Source organism: Palaemon carinicauda, chromosome 4 (assembly GCF_036898095.1).
Source record: "Palaemon carinicauda isolate YSFRI2023 chromosome 4, ASM3689809v2, whole genome shotgun sequence".
In the NCBI taxonomy this organism is placed as follows: Eukaryota; Metazoa; Arthropoda; class Malacostraca; order Decapoda; family Palaemonidae; genus Palaemon; species Palaemon carinicauda.
In genome coordinates this window covers 99,752,391-99,764,890 of record NC_090728.1, presented here as the reverse complement: position 1 = coordinate 99,764,890, position 12,500 = coordinate 99,752,391, and the positions used below count along the sequence as shown (strand labels likewise).

Below are 12,500 nucleotides of genomic sequence, written 5' to 3'. Positions count from 1 at the left end.
ATTATCTGCATATTTAACAAGTTTGTTATCTAGGCCAAACCACATATCATGAATATATAGTATGAAAAGTATTGTGCCGAAAACACTACTCTAAGGAACACCAGATATCACATTCCTATAGTCACTATGGTACCCATTAACATCTATTCTCTGCAATCTATTATTCAAAATTAAAAAAATTATGCTAAGAAAAGTTCCACCTACTCCCATCTGTGAAGTTTAAAACAAAGTCCTTATGGTTAAGCAGGTCAAAGGTAGTACTAACATCAAGGCCTATCAAGAGATTTCTGTATAGCAGTGTAAATTATAAGAAGGGCATCACATGCTTCAAGGCCGTTGCAAAATGTAAACTGCAAAGTAAGGAACAAATTATTACCTTCAGCTTACTTATTTGGACGTTGGCCAAAAGACGCAAGAGTGTTATGGAAATTGGGGTATAATCAGCAGGGCTAGAGTTACTACAAACAAATTCACCCAATGGAGTAATATTAGCCATTTTCTAACAAGTACAAAAAAAAAAATCAACCTCTTCTTTCTAACTCGCAAAAACTAACAAATAACTTGGGAGCTAAGAAATAAGCTGTTTAAAAAAAAAAAAAAAATGGAAACAGGACCATTTGGGTCTACACCACAATAAACCTCAAGGTTTGCCGTTTTATTTTCACGGAACCGAAAAACTGACTAGCTTGTATAAACATTCACCATTATTCTGCTTACTGTCAAACACATCAACCAAAAGGGTTGCCTTTCCCTTTGGGCAGTAATTGACGAAGCCTACTTGTTTAAGTAAAGTCCACAACAAAGAGTCAGTTTTTAGGGTAGCTCGTCATTTACGCTTCTTGGTTGTACAAGAAAAGGTTTCATTTATAGTCAAATTGTATTTGTTCTCGCTTGAAAGTAAACTTTCTGTGCAGCACCTCATACCTAAGCATAGTTAATACAAATCAGTCTCTGCAATAATAATGGAAATTGTAATAAAAAACTATTACCACAGTTTCCCAAAATTGAATCTATTTTTTGTCTATATGATAATACAGATTCTAACAGTAATTATCAATATCTAGAGGAAGATAACCCTTCCGGCATGGATTACGTATATTTCTTCAAAGACTTTCGCTTATCCGTTTTCTTTTTTCTTTTTTTTTGCCGATCTCTGATGTTTAGTAACTCTAGTAGAAGCTCATGTGACTATCCACTTTAAAAAAAAAAAAAAAAAAAATAGAGCTGGCAACCTTTCCGCTTTGCAGCAAAAACCTACAATAAAACTCCCTTAAACTCCTCAATACTTCGCCTCTGACTACTAGTATAAAACAAAATACAGTACTGTAGAAGGATTGAGCGTAAGGAGGAGCCTATACTTGGAAGCTTTACATGAGATGGAATGGGTCACTGTGATCTGGGAATCCAAGAGAGGTTGTCGGTGACAGTAAGCCATTGTTTCACATACGTATCAAAAATTGTATTATTTACATTGTTTTATACCATTCTAATCGATTCTACTTTTCTTTTAGATTCGTCTCCTTTATGTGAAAGATATTACCAAATTGGTTTTAAGTATTGGTGATATCAAGAATTTATCGTAATTTATATTGAAATCAAAGTCATGTTTTCAACTATCAAATCACTAGCTTCTACAGACTTCACGATTTTTAAACTGAGTAGAACATGTTAACCATTTCATCTAATTTGTATTTAAACATTTGGAAATGCCTTTTATGGGAAAAAAAAAATCATGAAAAAGAAATTGGGAACAATGTTTGACAAATAAGATAAACATATTATGGCTCAAGTTCATCTTTTGGAATATAAGTGGCAGCTATTCGATTATGATTTGGCTTTATTATATCATAAAGCAATCTTTAGTTACCCACTCTGAATGAGAAAGAGTTATTATAAAATTCGAATCAACAGATGATTAAATGCAGATCTTGACGTTCTGCCAAATTCCATGAAAATGGAAAAATTTAATATAACTGAATAGAGATTCCAGAAAAAAATATAATATTGGAAGTACTATATGAAAATTTTTTAAATTAGATTAGTTTGCAATCAGGTTAAATATAATAAAGACATAATGCCCAATCAGGAAATGGGTTTCAATGATGTCATAATATTAATAAAAGATTGATGACATGAGTATAGAGATGTAAAAGTACTTTAAAACTAGATGTGTAGAAAGAACGTGGTGTCTCTAAAAACTCAAATGAGAATGCAACCGTTAACTCTAGTTAAATTAATTCTAACAACTGTTTTTTCTTTGTCCTGCAATTTATTTACAAAATTTTTCAAGAATATCAGATATTCTTATCAATTTCAAATAGATCAGTACTAATATGCCATTTTAAGAATATCAATTCGTAAGCTCTCTCTCTCTCTCTCTCTCTCTCTCTCTCTCTCTCTCTCTCTCTCTCTCTCTCTCTCTCTCTCTCTGTAGTTTGTAGATGCTTGCATGAAGTGGTGGGCTTGCATGTAGCATGTGTAAAATCTGCGTCACCTTAACTTCAAGTTATAGTGCTTTTAAGCAGAAACCTCTTCAATTTTCATTTTTCAGCTCAGAATCTCAACTCTAAACGAAAAAGATACATATGTACCAACCGTGTGTCACACGATCGTACATAAATTATTTGTATATATTATGCTTGTATCTGTGCTCTTCCCTCGCATTAAAAAGAACCAGAATAAACATGTCTGCGTGTTTCCTCTCTAACATTGTCTGTTTCTCGAACATGAAAATTCCTGCTGCCTTGAGGTTTTGTATATAAAGGAGAGTGTTCTTTAATAAAGTTACTCAGTTGACTGCATCCTGCCTTGGAGTCATAACCTTTCTCTCGGCCGTCACATTGGTGACCCCGGAAGTCGACTCGCTCCCACCGCCTTCCACACCCACCCCCCTCGCCCCTCCATCGTTGGTACTATGGCGGATTCTACAGAAGTTGGCGCTGCGGCTGCTCCATTGAAACTTTCATCGTTTGCCAGCGGAGAGGCGTTTGCTTGGTTTCAGCGCGCAGAAGTCCAGTTTTGCATCAACGGCGTGACTCGCTTAACCACCAAAGCAGATTATGTTCTCGCGGCGATACCCGAGGATACCTTCCCAGAAATATCCGACTGGCTTTGTGAACAAGGAGACACCCCAATAGCGTATGACGCCCTCAAAACATACCTTCTGCAGCAGTATTCGCCGTCGCCAGCCGCCAGTATAGCAAAGCTTTTTAAGCTCTCTCAACAACCGTTGGGGGACCAAAGGGCTTCGCTTGCCCTCAAGGAAATGACCAGTATCGCTCGCCTTCAACCTGCCACAGACGGCTCTCCTCGTGAGGTGAACCTACTTCGTGCCCTTTGGATACGCCGTTTACCCGGACCTATACGCGCTGCCATACCCGATGTCGATAGTTTATCCATAAAGGACTTGATGACCAAAGCCGACGCCCTTATGGACAGCCACTTCAAGACCTCCATCAACGCCTCCACCCCTAACGAAAAGGATGCCTATTCAACGTCAACCAAAGCTGGCATGAATGCCGTAGGACATACACGCCTACCCCGTGACGTGCCGAAGCGGCGACAAAGCCACCAACAAACGACTTCTACAGCCACTTACTACCTCCCATCCGTCGCAGTTTTGCTACTACCACTTCAGATTTGGGGCAACCGCGAAGAAATGTGCCAAAGATTGTCAGTGGCCAAAAAACGTGTAAGTAGGCCATCGCTTGTGGCGGTGGCCTTCCGTGTTTCTAATCTTTTCTTTTTACATGATGCAGGAACGGGGGTGCAATTTTTGGTACACACGGCTGCTTGTCGTTCTCTTTTGCCAAGGAAAACTCTTCAAGACACGACGTTGTCTGTCTACATCTGCCGACGTCCGCTTGGTAGCTGCCAACAGATCTGCGATACCCACCTACGGTTACGAGAACCTCACATTATCGTTCGAAAACGGTAAATTCAATTGGAAGTTTCTCGTTGCTGACGTCACAATGCCAATCCTCGGTGCGGATTTCCTCTCTCATTTCCACCTTCTGGTCGATGTCGCCCAGCGACGATTGGTCAACGCAGACTCGTACTTGTCGACACCTCTTCAACCCGCCCCCTCTACCCTCGCTCTCCACATCAGCGCACCCACGGATGACTACGCACACCTCCTCACGTCGTACCCGGAAGTTTTCCGTCCAGAACTTCGCCAAACACCCACGGTTCCTGCCAAGCACGGTATTTATCACCATATCAAGACGACGGGACCCCCAGTCTTCGCAAAATTCAGACATCTGGCACCGGAATGATTGGCAGCCGCCAAACAGACGTTTGCCGAAATGGAGGAAATGGGCCTTTGCCAAAAGGCCTCCAGCCCATGGTCGTCACCCTTACACATCGTTCTGAGGAAAGACGGCTCCCTCCGTCCGTGCGGGGATTACAGGCGCCTGAACATGCAAACAGAACCGGATCACTACCCCTTCCCAAACATTGCCGACGTGACCTCCTACCTGCACAAAGCAAAGGTTTTCTCTACGCTCGACCTCCTGAAGGGGTATTATCAGGTGCCTATGAACCCAGAAGACATCCCCAAGACTGCCATCACCACTCCGTTTGGTACATACACCTTCAATTACTCCTGTTTTGGCCTTCGTAATGCTGGGGCCACGTTTCAACGTCTCATGGATGGCATCTTAGGAGACCTCCCTTTCTGTGTATGTTATGTGGACGACATACTTGTGTTCTCCTACTCAAAATAGGAACACCTCCGTCACCTGCGCATCGTGCTCAACCGCCTGCAACAAAACGGCCTTGTAGTCCGGTACGACAAGTGTACCTTTGGCGCCAACGAAGTATCGTTCTTAGGGCACCGCATCACTCCTGAAGGAGTCCATCCCCTCCCTGAGAAGGTAGCAGCCGGTTAGAACTTCCCCGTGCTCTCGACTGTCAAAGCTCTGCAGGAGTTTTTGGGCACGATCAACTATTATCACCGTTTTCTGCCAGCCATTGCCGCCACTCTTGCTCCCCTATATGCCTCCCTCAAGGGCAAGCCAAAGGACCTGAAGTGGGGTCCCCTTCAAGAAGCGGCCTTCTGCAATGCAAAGAAGGCCTTATCAACTGCTGCAGCTCTCACTTTTCCTATCCCACATGCCCCTCTCCTTCTCTCCACCGATGCCAGCGACGTCGCTATTGGTGCAGTACTCGAGCAGGTGGTCAACGGCTCGCCCCGCCCATTGGCCTTCTTCAGCAGAAAACTGTCCAAGGCAGAATCGGGCTCTTCTACCTTCAATCGCGAATTGCTGGCGGTGCACTTGCCTGTCTGTCACTTTCGTCATTTCTTAGAAGGTACGCCCTTCGTCATTCGCACAGACCACATGCCTCTGGCGCACGCCTTTACTCGACAGTCTGATGCCTGGTCCGCCCAGTAACGCCGACATCTCTCCGCCGTGGCTGCATACAATTGCACCCTTCAATATGTCCCTGGGAAAATGAATCCCGTTGCCGATGCCCTGTCAAGAAACACGTTGGCTGCCGTTCAACTGGGATTGGATTACAACGCCCTGGCTGAAGCCCAACAAAAGGATCCAGAATATCAAGCATGTAGGACATCCTGCACGTCCCTCCATTGGGGAGACTTCTCCCTCGACGACTCCAACACCACCCTCCTCTGTGACGTCAGTACTGGCAGACCACGACCTTGGATTCCTGCTCCCATGCGCCGGCAGTTTTTTTATTTCCTTCACGGCCTTTCACATCCCTCGTGCCGTTCTACTGCACAGCTGCTGAAGGCAAAGTTCATTTGGCACAGCATTTCTAAGGATGCTAAGGATTGGGTCCGCAACTGTACTTCTTGCCAAACTTCCAAAGTACATCGACACACCGATTCAGGAGTGGGCACCTTTCCTCAACCTCAGCGTCGTTTCGCACACATTCACGTCCATGTTGTAGGGCCCCTACCTACATCACAAGGACATCGTTACCTGTTTACCGTCATCGACCGCTCCACCCGCTTGCCTGAAGCCATTCCCACGGAAACTGCAACGTCCGCCTCATGTACATCAGCCTTACTCTCTGGATGGATTGCAAGATTTGGTATCCCTGAGCATATTACTTCTGACAGGGGTACCACTTTCACCTCTCAATTGTGGATATCATTAGCGAATCTCCTGGACATCACCCTACATCAGACAACGGCCTACAACCCCGCTGCCAATGGAATGGTTGAACGTTTCCATCGCACCGTCAAAGCAGATTTGATGTCCCGCTGCAAGGATTCAAACTGGTTTACTCAGCTTCCCTGGGATCTCCTGGGACTAAGTACCACTCCTAAAGACGCCCTCGACGTCTCGGCAGCTGAAATGGTGTATGGCGACCCTTTGGTCGTCCCTGCCGAATTTTTTCCTTCTACAACCTCCTCCGATGATCTCCAGCGTATACGTCACGTCGTGGGAACATTTACTCCATGCCGCTAGACTTACAAGCCCCCAGCGAAGCATCACATAACAACAGACTTGCACTCTGCAACGCACGTCTTCCTGCGCAACGACACTACCAAGCCACCGCTAACGCCCCCTTACACGGGCCCTTTGCTTATGATCCGACGCAGTCCGAAAGCATTCCTACTAAACATTCGTGGCAAAGAAGACTGGGTCTCCATTGATTGTCTAAAACTTGCTTATCTACTGCCAGATGACCCGCCTACAGTTCGCCTCTCTAGATCAGGGCGCCCTATTTAACATGTACAGTATGTCATTTTTAGGGGGGGAGCCATGTACCAACCGTGTGTCACACGATCGTACATAAATTATTTTGTATATATTATGCTTGTATCTGCGCTCTTCCCTCGTGCTAAAAAGAACCAGAATAAACATGTCTGCGTGTTTCCTCTCTAACATTGTCTGTTTCTCGAACATGAAAATTCCTGTTGCCTTGAGGTTTTGTGTATAAAGGAGAGTGTTCTTTAATAATAAAGTTACTCAGTTGACTGCATCCTGCCTTTGAGTCATAACCTTTCTCTCGGCCGTCACACATACGAATAAAATAGTATAGAATCATATACATGTGTAACAGAAAAAATAATCATTGAAATGAGAACAACTTTTACCCGGATAGTCAAACGGCGTAAATTATTAATGTACGAGGTATGTTCAATAAGTAATGAGAAAATATCAGGAGAGACAATATTTATTTTCATAAGCTTACAAAACTTTGCCTCCTTCAAAATAATGGCCTCTTGCATAAGTCTCCCCCAATCCTGGAAGACCTCCTCAAAGTCCTTCTTCAGTAGTCCCTTCAGGTAACTTTCCGATGCCTCTTTCAGCTCCTCTGTTGACTGGAATCTGATTCCCCTGAGGCTGTCTTTCATGCGTGGGAACAGGAAGAAGTCGCATGGGGCTAGGTCAGGGCTGTAGGGTGGGTGTTGTACCACTTCCATTCCCCTGTCGGCCATCCAGGTGGTCACCAGCGTTGACTTGTGGCATGGGGCATTGTCCTGGTGGAACCACCACAGACCACTCCTCCACTACTGTTGCCTCTTCTTCCTCATTTTCTCCCTGAACCTTTTCAGAACAGTAAGGTAATATTCCTTATTGACAGTTTGACCCTGAGGAACCCATTCAACGTGAATGAGGCCCTGGGAGTCAAAGAAAGAAATGACCACGGCCTTCTCTTGTGACCTGCTCATCTTTACCTTCTTGGGCCTGGGGGAGATCTGGTGCTTCCACTGGGCACTCTGACGTTTGCTCTCAGGGTCGAAGGTGAACACCCAACTCTCGTCGCAAGTCACTACCTTATTCAGGAAACCGGAATCAGCCTCTATCATTTTGAGAATGTCAGTGCAACATTCCACACGAAACTGCTTCTGGTCATCGGAGAGGATCTTTGGCACGAACTTGGCACAGATTTTGTGGAGATTCAGATCTTCGGTCAGAGCTGTCTCCACTGTGCCAATACTAATACCAACAGCTTCAGATATCATCCTCACAGTTATTTGACGGTCTTGCATCACTAACCTTCGCACTTCGTTAATGTTTTCCTCCTTGCGTGCACTGTTCGGTGCTCCAGATCTGGGTTCATCCTCAACCTGTTCATTTCCTTCAGAAAATCTGTTAAACCACCGATAGAAACTTGCTTGGCTCATCTGTTCATCCCCATAAGCCTACTTTAACATTCCATAAGCTTCTTGTTTGGTTTTCTTAAGTTTAACACAAAATTTGATGGCGTAACGTTGCTCCTTGTTTCCCTGCACCTTGTCAAGTGTTCACAGATTGGCAAACCGGATCAGAATGGTTCCACCATGTAAATCGCTGCACTCAAACTTAGAACGAGAGGAAGTTGCCAGTTAGTCATTTTATAGACTATATATATATATATATATATATATATATATATATATATATATATATATATATATATATATATATATATATATATGTGTGTATTTCACCATGAAGTAGCAGTTTGATCAAATTATACTTACTGTCTCTACTGACATTTTCTCATTACTTATTGAACATACCTCGTACATATATATATACATATATATATATATATATATATATATATATATATATATATATATATATATATATATATATATATATACATACATACATATATATATATATATATATATATATATATATATATATATATATATATATATATATATATATATATATATGTATATATATATATATATATATATATATATATATATATATATATATATATATATATATATATATATATATATATATATATATATATATATATAACATGAGAGTTTTAGAACTGTGTAAGCAAGTAAATCATTCATAATATGAATAATGTATATTTTTTTCTTTATTTGCCATATATTCGTCTCACAATACGGACACAATTAATGAATTAACGAATTCTGTATCCTTGAAAATAAAAAAATTCCACCAAGGAATATAGTTTACTTACATTTTTATCTATACGAAACCATTGACCAGAATAACGGATTTAATCCTGGCAATTATCTTCCTCAATTAATGCATAAGATACTACACTTGTTTCTATGTTTAATACTGGAGAATTGGGGCTCTGAATATCTTCTAGTTATTTTTGACTGAATTCATTGAAGGATAAGTGTCATTATTGGTAGAAATATACCGTATTATCGCAAAATAGCACATTCACTTACCTTTGCACCTGCAGCTGATGTACTGTATATCATACGAAACTTACCAAACCTAGGGATGATCAGGTCTGTCTCACGATCTTCCACTGTATTAAGAATCTGTTCAAACACTCTTTTGTTTATCTAATTTTCGGCTGTATTTATAATTAGTTATTCATTCATATGTTTAATATCTATATGCTCAAATTAATTAAGTTCTATCAATTGCTGATAATATATGACTATATCAATTCATTTTATAAATTCGTTTACATATAAATTATATGTATATTTGTGGTTTTAGGCTTCTTATGAAACAAATCTATTTATACATGAATAATAACAACATAAATTCTAAACACATTCATGAAAATTGACCTTGAAAAAGAATGATGATTTTTTTTCTCTTAGTATGTAAAAAACCCTAAAAAATATTAATCCCGGGACCAGAAAAAGGCGTAAATAGAAATATATATGTAAACTTTTATGTAACTCAGCATAAGTTCCCATAAAAAAAGGGTCTCAAACTGGGATATGGAGGCATCTTCTGCCACAGACAAAGTTGGATTGCGGACTGAATAGTAACTACGAGAGTGATACAGTAGCTGCAATTTATGGTTATGTTACAGATTTACATTTATTCGACGTTTCTTTCTCATTGAAAGACTATATTCTTATCACGGTCCCGGTACTAAAAAAAAAAAAAAATAAAAAAATGGCTTTCGCTTAGAAATGAGAATGAATCTTGAGATTCGGTTATGGATAATTCACTATTCACTGTCTTTGACGATTTGAACGTGAAAAGAGACAGAGTTCATTTCTTCCATGAATGAAAAATCTTAAAGGGAGAGAGAGAGAGAGAGAGAGAGAGAGAGAGAGAGAGAGAGAGAGAGAGATGTAGGGGAAGAAGTAAGACACGCATTTTATAAGCACCCCCTTAGCTATGTTGAAGGCATTAGCATGAGAGACGAGGCTTCAACCTGTCAAATAAGATGGAAAGTGGTTCTGTGTTTACATTTATCAACAGGTTGCGGTGAGCTAACAGAAGTTAGTCCTTTTACCTGCACATTCAGGAGAACGTGCCGCACGACTCGATTAAGGAAGCTAGTCTTTAATGGATACAATAAAAAAGAAAATGCGTCATGGAAACATGTTTTTTATTTCTTTATTAAAAGTTACCATTCAGTATATATCTTGATAATGTTCAATTGATGAAAACAAAATATAGTTGAAACACTGAACCCAAAAGGGATTCTTCTTAGAAAATTTTTAATACGTTTTTATGAGGTATTTGTAATTTAACTTTCGTAAGAACAACCGTGTAGGCATAAAACAAAGGGTGAAAAATAATGCATGTAATTCAGAGAATGGAAATTATATCAAACACGATTACCGACGCATCTATATATATATATATATATATATATATATATATATATATATATATATATATATATATATATATATATATATATATATATATATATATATATATTTATCCTTAACCATTTGGGCGATTGCTTTCAGTTGGTTTGATCAACATTCCTTACTGATATGACCTCTCTTGCCACACTTAACACAGACAATATTAACCTTCTGCACGTTTTTCACGATACTTGAAGGAGGACGATTCGATGGTTGTTGCTATAGTACTATGGCATTATGCTTTGGAACAGTACCAGTGCTACTTCCGCTGTAACTATTGAACTTGTTCACATAGGTATTACAGGACTGGTTTCCATGGTTCGGCGATTACTTAACACTTCGTCGGAACGATGGTTTAAACTTCATACCTGAGAAGGGTTTACGACTGATAATGTTATGATATTCACTCAGAGAAGTGGCTTTATCAAATTTCTTCACCTCTCTCTCTCTCTCTCTCTCTCTCTCTCTCTCTCTCTCTCTCTCTCTCAAGTACTTTCGGATATGTTCAGGATTTCCTCATAGATATTGTTGTAGTACTATCAATTCTTATGAATCAGCCATCTCAATCTCTTTAGCCGCCTCTACCCACGTTTTAGAATTATCGTCGTACCATATAAGCGTAATCCAGGAAAGTCATCTTCTCGTCCTTCCCCAAACTTCGGAATCTTTCTTTAAAATAATCAGGGGTCATCGGATACACTTGTAGCACGCTCCTCTTCACTTCTTGATACTCCTTCCTCTGATCCTGAGACAATGCAGGATAAGCACTGCGTCCTTTCCTACTCTGCAATAACACAGACCATTTATCTTCGGGCCATTCCATCGTCAATGCGATCATTTCAAAATGATCGAAGAATTCATCGGGAGCTTCTGTGAAATTTGGAATTAACCTCTGGGCAATCGTCGCATTAAACACGGGATCGTGCAAAACAGGGGTAATTTTTGTCTGCGTTGTCGAATTTGCACTGGCCTTCAACAACCCCAACTCCCTTGCATGTCGTGCAATCTCTCCTGCCTCTTCCTTCTCGTTTTCTTATAATTTTCTCTCTTTCTTTCCTCTCGCCTTGCTTCCATTTCCCTCGCATGACTTGCGATCTCTCTGGCTTCTTCCCTTTCTCCTTCTTCCCGCCTTCTTCCATTTCCCTCTCTCTTTCTTCTTGTCTTCTCTCTCTTTCTTCTCGTTCTACCATCTTCTTTAACTTAATCAAATTATCTTCCGCAGCAATTCGTCGAATCTCAGCCTCTACATCCCTTTCTGCTTCCATGCCTTCAGTTCCCAGGTCAGCTGATCCTTGCTCAACTAAGAATTCTGCTTCAGCTTCCTCCAACAGTTCATGAGTTGCTTCAATATTTTCTTTCGACAACTTTCCCGAGTTTATCAATGCTTCTAAGGCTAGACACTTGATTTGGGCTTTAATCATTCCACTCGTTGCATGGCCACTACATGCCATTAAAATAGAGAGCCAACGAGCTTTAGTTACATTAACTTCTGACAATTCCTGAACAGTTGGGTTTTTCAAAAACTCTTGGATATTAAACAGGGACATCTTGTACTTTTACAAAAAGTGTTATACCTCTCCAAAAAAATATATCCTAACAATACTACAGAATCCTATCAACACTATACTGTTAAAAACTTTAATCAAAACACGGCCCTGTTATCACCAATATCTAAAACAGACTCGCTCGATCCGAAGGGTCTGGGCACCAAAAGTATATAATGATCCTGGTCTGGGCACAAAATATATATTATATATTACGTCTGGCAAGTTACATAACCTGCCGAGTTCCAAACTCACCTGTTTGTTTTTATATAAATCTGTTACACTTGAATAATACCCAAGCTCTGAGAAATTATATAACCCCCAGTCGGCAATATACAAAATCTCTGAATATCCAAAGGTCTCTTACGTACACTCAAAACAAACTAGGTAATTATCATTAAGAACTATTAAAAAAAATTCTT

At 40.4% G+C, this 12,500-nt stretch overlaps 1 protein-coding gene across 1 annotated transcript in view; it reads right to left on the bottom strand.

The window, feature by feature from the left end:
* Positions 1–11,442: 11,442 nt before the first annotated feature.
* The window catches only part of LOC137639577 (uncharacterized), a 5,538-nt gene continuing 4,480 nt past the window's right edge, over positions 11,443–12,500 (bottom strand). The window contains exon 2 of the mRNA XM_068371840.1: positions 11,443–11,898. Coding sequence (XP_068227941.1) covers positions 11,443–11,898 — 456 coding nt within the window. The remainder of the gene's footprint in view (positions 11,899–12,500) is intronic.